We start from the raw sequence: 8,449 nt of genomic DNA, 5'->3' as shown, positions 1-8,449 counted from the left end.
TTCAGAGCTGATAATGTTTGTGTTAAGTCTTAAACGTGGGGTCAGGGGGTAGTTAGAGCCTTTTCAGATTATGTGACCTCTCCTAGCAAACTTTGAAGGGCAGTTGTTGACCAGCCCTGGCGCTGTTTGCTCTGCAAGGAAGCAGGGTCTGTAAAAAAGCTTATTACACAATGTAAGTGATTTTCTTTTTGCTAAGCAAATATTTGCAATATGTTTTGGGAGATCAAGCATTCAAAGTGAAAAAGCAGGATACCTGCCAGGGATGTGGGAAGCACATAAATGACACCTCTAATTGGGAGAACATGGGCTGGTTTTAGTGTCTTGGCTCTACAAGGAAGCCAACAGGTTCCTACTCTGATTTTCATTGAGCTCTAAGGCTTTAGGCATCCCGACAAATCTGGAAAACTTTTTTCCCAAATTTTCTTTACTTCAACAGCTGCACTCATTACTCTTGAAAAAGCCAAGGTACTGTGGAACAGGGACAAATCTATGACTTTAACAAATGAGCAAGGTCCTAACATGGGGCTTTCTTAGGGGGTAGTTTATTTTATAAATGCCTGCAGTAACTAACAATGCCCAGCTATGGAGAGTGTGTCACCATCTGGGTGACTGCTCACAGCTGGTATCATAATTTTTGGATCATTCCTTTGGCTTGAATTGAAGTTGCAAAGACAGTATGTGGCTTAAGCTAGTTGGCTCAGGAGTAGCACATCAACTCCAGTCAACATCTAACTTCCACATGTGCATCTCTCCCTGTGCTGTGGTATTGACAGGAGTCTCAAGTTATATGCATGCAATTTATAAACAGCAAGAATACTGGAAATGAGGTAATATTTTGTATAAACATTTATTTTATAGTTTAAGAACAAGCCATTCAAAACATCTGGAAATCACAGGAACATGAGTAATATATAATAGCAATATCTTAAATATGCATTAGTAATATAAAGTCATCTTTCACTCTGATAGAAGTTACAACTTCATTTTTCTAAAAAGTGTTTAAGACATGAAATATGTTTAGGTAATACATATATACAGCATCTAATTTTCTCTCCTCTTCCCAGTGGAGTCTGAGACTCCAGAGGTTTCTGTGATGGAAACAACGTGCTACAACTTGAAGGCTGGATTGGTTTGGATTGTGTATGCAGAACTAGGCAAATAATTTACACCCATCATGGCTCTGTGTGCATGTAAGTGACAGAGCAGGGGTTTCAGTCCCTGTGCACGTGCACTCCCAGAGCTGCTCACCTATTCACAACAACCGATGTAGTTATAAATCATTAGGTCTGGAGTTATTTCTAGAATGTCTCTGTATCTATATCCTAAGCTATGACCTACTTTCATTATAACCCCTGCCCATCAGTGTGCTGCTATGCTTCCAGTGGTGATTTGGTAAAATGTGTTTGCCCTGTCTTAGTATGTGCGAATTGATAAATAATCGTGGGTTTGATCCGCTTACAGCTGTTTTATCCTCATCTCTAAGGCAAGCAATTCCCTCTCTATTTCATAGGGAAGGTCTGCATTAACTTGCACTTCAAAGTATTGCTTGATTTCTTCTACCTCCTTTTCCCAGAACTCTTTGGAGATATCAAACAGTTCGGTCAGGTTGATATCTTCTAACCCCTTCAAGTTCAAAGCAGCCTCTGTAGGGATGTAACCTATGGCAGTTGGTTTGGCAGAGGCTTTCCCTTCAATTCTGTTGAACATCCACTCCAGCACACGGGAATTCTCTCCAAAGCCAGGCCACAGGAATTTCCCTTGGCTGTCTTTCCTGAACCAGTTAACGTGGAAGATCCTGGGCAGTTTTGCAGCTGGACGATGGGCCATGCTCAGCCAGTGGGCCAAGTATTTGCCAAAGTTGTAGCCAAAGAAAGGCCTCATGGCAAATGGATCATGCATAATGATTTTGCCTGTTTGAAACACAGATGGAGAAGGTAAGGGAATGAATAGCACATTTATTCTGAAGCACAAAGATTCAGATCCTCCCAGGGTTTAGTACCCGTGATCCCTTCACCACCCTTCTGAACCAAAGAGCTTTAAGAAACAACAGAGCATTATCCTCGATGCACAAAAGGTACAAATTAAATTAATTTTTGTTATTAAATTTCTTAAATCTCAGGTCAAGCAGCTTAAATGAAGATCCTCAAGAGATGGGTATCATTCATGCATTTATGTTGAGCTCTATTAGAAGAGAAAATTTAAATTTGTTTATCCCAGACTGTAACAAGAACTCCCTGTCAAGGCATCTGGCAACCCTGTGTCTGTATCCTGTTCTGTATGCTTGCCACCTAAGGGATTATTTTGCTTAATTTGACTTTTACAGAGAATTTGGCTGTTAATTCCAATACAAATATTTTCTATTGTGAAAATGCACAGGTTGCAAAATTAGCTGCCAAGACTGAAATGTGAAAGAGCAGGGGGAAGGAGAGGGCAGGCAGTCCAGAGGGGCCTGCTTTTAATACAGGTAGCAGATTAAATTTTGATTTACCTTTGTGCTCAGCAGCTGCTGTTGCTTCAGATCTCATGGCTGCTCCTACAAATACTCCATGCTTCCAGTTAAAGGCCTCATACACAAGAGGGACACCTATAAAGAACAAAATCACTTCAGTAATTAGAGGTCCAGAAACATTTTTGTGACAAGTTTTGCTATCTGAAATAGTGCTGAATGTATGTTACTATATAATGCATTCTAATTTTTCCTGGTTTTTTAAAATCAGTTCATTTCCTGCTTTCTTACAGCAAAGAAGTTTAAATGGATGTTTTCAAAACTGGCCACTGATTACTGAACATCCAGTGGGAGATGTCTGGGACATCAGAATCTCCAGCAGATTTTAGTGGAAATAGAATCTGGTCCTGTGGTGATATTAGACTCAGACCTAGCATTACTTCTATTCCTTTTCCAACTTTAGGTGACCTTTAGCAGAACAATTAATTTTACTTCCTTTTCTTTAAACTATCTAAAACTGCTTAATTTCTCTAACCATTTGCTAAATGAACTACTTAAACTACAGGCAAATTGAGATCAATACAGCAATTTTTTATGTGTCTACTACCCACATTAGTGGGTCCTGATCTCCCTCCAACCCTTTATTATTATTACTTGTTTTGTATTAACATCAGACAACTCAGACACTGAAGCACCAGTGGCTGGAAGCGTGTGTGCCAAGGGCTAACACAGAGAAATTGGACTAACGTGGTTATTTCCTTGCTTTTGCAGCTGTGAAAGCAAAACCTGTGTCTGTGCCCAGCTGTGTGTCAACCCTTCTGTGGCCAGCATTCAGCCTGGAAACGTGGCTGCTGCATCTCTTACCAGCTGGTCTGCGGCCCCCAAAAATGATGCCCTCGATGGGAACGCCCTCGGGAGACTCCCACGCAGGATCCATGATGGGGCACTGCCTGGCTGGGGAGCAGAACCTGGAGTTGGGGTGAGCACAAGGTTCTCCTGCACAGGAACACGACAAAAAGGTCATGATGGCAGAATTAACTTAAATTTATTCATTAGTTTCAAAGAAAGCCAGGAGAGGGGCACGGTGTGGGTTGGGTACCGTTGTCTGGGGTCCAATCCTTGTTCTTCCAGGAGGTCACTGTAACTCCAGCTGGCAGGGGCTCATCAATGCCTTCCCAGTAAACTCCTCCATCACTGGTTTCTGCCACGTTGGTAAAGATGGTGTTCTTGAATATGGTTTTAATGGCATTGGGGTTTGTTTTGACTGAGGTTCCGGGGGCGACACCAAAAAAGCCATTTTCAGGATTGATTGCCCTTAAGTTGCCTGGAAGTTAAATGACAGAATGTAAATAAATCATACTGATTTAATTCTATCCAGAAGTTTATAGCATGTCTTACTGCACCTACAGCAACCTGTAAAACATTCCAATTTAATTTCCATACCTTGTTCATCAAATTTCATCCAGGCAATATCATCACCCACACACTCAATTTTCCATCCTGGCAGGCTTGGGTTCATCATGGCCAAGTTAGTTTTTCCACATGCACTAGGGAATGCTGCAGCAAAGTACTTCTTTTTACCTTCTGGATTGGTAATTCCCAGGATCTATTGAAAAATTAATGCAACTGTTAAACACAGTCTTTTCTTCTTGCACTTTTCATTTTGGAGATTGTCTCCCAGCAAGTGGAAATGATAAAATATTTAATTATGCACATTTGTTCCTACAGAAGAAGCACCACATATTATTGTTGACAAATAACTCAAGCTGTGTTTTTTAAATCAGAGAGTAAACTCTTCTTGTCATTAGAATACCTGTGAGAAATTCTTATATATTTTTTTAAATGCTAGATCTGTTTATCATAAACATTTATTTTTATTTTGCTGGTTAAAGACCATACATATCTGTGTTTCTCTGTCAGGAAAGAAGAAAACCAGGCAATATTCTTTTGGCTGCACAAGTGGAGTGAAGGGAAAGCACTTTGTGCATGGATACTTCTGCTCTTCTCAAGGACTACAGATATTTTTTCTAAGGCTGCTCTCTTATGCACTTTGAAATTCTTTTTTTTGGTGGTATTTTATGGTGGTAGAATGTTTAAAGGACAGCAGAAATTAAAGCCAGTAATGTTACAGAGCCAAACTCCCTTATAAAATCTGATATATGCAGGTTTTTGAGTGCATAAACCTCTTTATAATTTGGTCCAGTGGTGATGCTCAGGCTCTGCTCAGGGTCTGCCTACAAGAAGTCACTCTCAGAAGTTCCAAACCTTGCTTGTTTTATGCCATTACAGATGATATTTTAAATGTTTAGTACTTGACCTTGCAAGCAGTTTTTTCTTCCTGAGGAGCCTGGCACGTGACAGATTCCTATCCACAGTTACAGGACTATCCATGTGAGACTAATTCCACTGATGGCAGCCGGGTGATGGATTTACCTGGCTCTAATTTGGGGTTTAATGGCTGCTCAAACACACAAGATTTAACAGCTCTTACCAGCATGTGCTCTGCGAGCCAGCCCTCCTCTTTGGCCAGTCTGCTGGCAATCCTGAGAGCAAAGCATTTCTTCCCCAGCAAGGAGTTTCCTCCGTAGCCGCTGCCAAACGAAATGATCTCCCTGCGATCCGGGAGATGAGCAATCAGCGTCAGCTCCGGGTTGCACGGCCAGTTGTTGATTAATGGCTCTGCAGAACAGAATGTTGTACTCATGAATGCAGCAATTTCCATGCTTGATCACGCTGTTGTTTCATCATCATTGTGCCTCTGACAGCAACCCGCGGCAGATGCTTCAAGGAAATCCCTGCTAAGTATGGGGATAATAATCTCCTTTCCATCAAACTCTTCTTGGGCTTTGATTCCTTTAACTGAGATTTGATCCCAGTGCTGTTTCAGAACCACCCTGGTCTTCTGTAGTGGGGGTGTCCCACCAGCTCCAAAACACAGCCCTGGGGAATGCCCCAGGGGTTTTTAATGGCTCCAGGGGTTTTTAACGGCTCATGGGGTTTTTAATGACTCCAGGGGTTTTTAATGGCTCCAGGGGTTTTTAATGGCTCCAGGGGTTTTTAACGGCTCTTACCTTTCAGTGGCAGAGGGCATCCAACTGAGTGAAGGCATTTTACAAACTCTCCATTGCCCAGGGCTTTCAAAACATCTGTTCCTATCCGTGTCATGATCCTCATGCTGGCCACTACATAGGGTGAATCCGTCAGCTCGATCCCAATCTTGGACAAAGGTGACCCAATAGGTCCCATGCTGAAGGGGATGACATACATTGTACGTCCTGGAAAACAGGGAGGAGCAAGATGTGACCAAGAGCAAAAGAAGGAACTTTTGAAGTACCTTTATAACCATGGAGGTTGTTTCTCAGTGCTTTAAAAGCTGTTTGTCTTGTGAGAGCTTCTGATGATGTTTAAAGAGGTGGAGCTTTCTGTTTGTTTAATTGTGTAGCAAGAAGTTTTATCTTAAGTGCTGCAAGCAGCAGTTCAGACAGTTTGTCTAGCCAGGAGTAAAAGGAGTGAAGGCCAAGTTCTCTGTCAGTGTAAATCCCTGAATCTGAAATTATTGCTGTGGATGGGGGGTCCTTCATTCTCATCTCACTTCCTATCTTCTCCTCAGCTGCTGTGTGACTTCCTGAACCAAATTACACAAATTTTTGTACTTTGCCACTCTTCAGAAAAACAAGAATGCTGGAAAGAGACTGAGGACTGTCCTGGGTATTTGGGTCTATGGTAAAGATCTGCATGAAACCAGTGAAATCACTATTGGGGGTATAAACCTAAATCTTCAGCTCAAATGGTTCTTTAAAGATTACAGTAACTTGCAACAATATAAGTGTCTCAGCAACGCTGAAATTTCAGTGTCAATCATCTTTTTCTTGCCTACCTTGCATGCAGCCTGGGAACCTGGTGTTGAAGGCTTTCTCAAAATCTTCCTCAGACATCCAGCGCCCCAGCTGGCTTGTTCCAGTTTTAGGTATTGGAGTGGTATCTCTCTGCTCTTGAGTGATGATGACAGTTTTGCTCTCAATTCTTGCCACATCTCTTGGATCAGTGAGAGCCAACCAGCTGCATTTCACCAAAAACCAGGAAATTAGACTTTAATTATCAATATAGCATTTTTAGTCTTCTGTGAGGCCACTTCAGCACAAAAGGTTACTAAAACAGTGCTTTGTAAGGCAAACATTAGTGACAAAGCAGTATAGCAGATAATCTCAAAAATCAGTCAGATACATCCTCTCATACAAATTGTTTTAAGACTTTCCAGTAATAATAGCAAATTAAATGGCCTAGGAAATTCTTGTTACGTGTTAATACTTCTTTGCCTCTTATCTCAGCCTTATTGTCTACTGCTAACTTTCAAGGAAAAGTTAATCTTGTTTAATTCTCATTCTCATCAGTGTGAAGTTGTTTTGTATGGGGACCACAAAATGATGCCTCAAACCAAGTGGATGCCAAGGAAAGTAGTTTAAGTGTTGGTATAAGTGCCAGAGGGATCAGAACCCAGTTTAATGGATTGGCATAGTGTCTTAAGTTGGAGGCATCACAAAGGAAATACTGAGTATAAGCACAATCATTAAAAGTGAAGGAGTTTATTAAAGGGGAGTTTTTTCCTCTCTAAGGAATTTTTGCCATCTATTTACAATAGAGGGGATTGTTTTACATTTTCACCTTTGTGCATGGAAATTTTCCACGAGTATAAAAATGTTCTAGCTGGGCTGTCATAACCATCATCACTACAGCTAAGCATATAATTAACAATGAATAATTTATCTGGTGAATCTTGCCCTTTTCTCTCCCAAATAGTCTGCAAACAGATTGCCAAATTCCTGCACTTTAGTTATTCAAAAGTCCTTGCAGATTTCTCCCATGAAGATCTCGTGGTTGGCACGTAATTCTTGAGTATGCACTTGTTGTTAATATTCTCCTTTCATGTTCAGTTAGTTGGGAGAAATTAGGAAATATTTGAAAAAACTATTTGCAGAATACATTAGAGTCAAAGCTCATCGGCATGATATGAATAACGCCTGTACTGAATAATATTTGAACACCCACAGACCTATTTGAATGCCACAAAAAAGTATGTGATGAATAAAGTAATTGGCTAAAATAGTAGAATTCTTCAAAAGAAGATCTGCTCAATCATATTTAGCCATTGCTAATGATAAGTTACGTAAGTCTCATGTCATTATATCAGTTCCCTGATGTAACTAATCAATAGAGAAAAAGTACAGTTGATAGTCCAGTTGAATAATATGCTTTATGCTAATTTTTAGAGGAAAAAGTTTGCTTTTCCTGAGTATTTCACCTATGTAAGCTAAAGTTCCAAAATGTTCATGGAAAGCAAATATTGGAGAGTTATAAGATGTTTTTTGAGTAAACAGGATAGAAAATGAATTTTCCAATTCTGAGATGATACTTGACTTCATTTAGGTTACTCACCAGTTCTCATACTTGTTCAACTTCTTGATCATGCCTTGTTCTACCATGATGTCCAGAAGTTTTTTGTTCTCTTCTTCCGAGCCATCGCAGATGTGGATGCACTCAGGCTGGCACAGCTTGGCGTTGGTTTCGATGAAATCCCTCGCTTCTGGAGACAGACTCTCCAAATCCCCCTGGACAACCTTGGGCATGACGTTCATCTCAGCTTTCAGCTGTGGGGGCATTATTGAAGCTGTTGTGGACCTTGTGGATGGCTATAAAATACTGACCACAATCTAAAATCAAATAGATTAGGTGTGTTAGCATATTTTACATTCTAACCAGCATCACAAAGCCTAATGTGCAACACAAAGAATTTGCAGTGGACTTGATTATGTACTGCTTTAAAATCAAGGCAGTGAATTTGGATCACTGCTAATTTCAAGGTGGGAAAAATAGAGGCCATTCTAAAAATTTAAGGTGGAAAAATCAGAGGCCATTCTACTTACTGTCTATGTAAGGTGGAGCTGGATGCCAGAGAGGATTTTGCTGCACCTTTCAGTTGAGCCCGTTTCACTTGCCTTGGAGCTC

The 8,449-nt window shown here is 40.7% G+C and overlaps 1 protein-coding gene across 1 annotated transcript; it reads right to left on the bottom strand.

Annotated features, from left to right (window-relative positions):
• Positions 1 to 828: 828 nt before the first annotated feature.
• On the bottom strand, positions 829 to 8,118 carry PCK1 (phosphoenolpyruvate carboxykinase 1). The gene is made up of 9 exons (XM_033074951.2): positions 7,880 to 8,118; positions 6,324 to 6,505; positions 5,518 to 5,721; positions 4,938 to 5,125; positions 3,890 to 4,052; positions 3,546 to 3,770; positions 3,311 to 3,442; positions 2,489 to 2,584; positions 829 to 1,910 (listed from the first exon to the last, which is right to left on the bottom strand). Exons 1-9 carry the CDS (start codon positions 8,101 to 8,103, stop codon positions 1,456 to 1,458), a joined length of 1,869 nt encoding a protein of 622 aa, XP_032930842.1. The 5' UTR covers positions 8,104 to 8,118; the 3' UTR covers positions 829 to 1,455.
• Between the last annotated feature and the right edge of the window lie 331 nt (positions 8,119 to 8,449).

Source organism: Catharus ustulatus, chromosome 17, assembly GCF_009819885.2.
Source record: "Catharus ustulatus isolate bCatUst1 chromosome 17, bCatUst1.pri.v2, whole genome shotgun sequence".
Lineage (NCBI taxonomy): Eukaryota > Metazoa > Chordata > Aves > Passeriformes > Turdidae > Catharus > Catharus ustulatus.
This window is presented reverse-complemented; position numbering and strand designations above follow the sequence as displayed.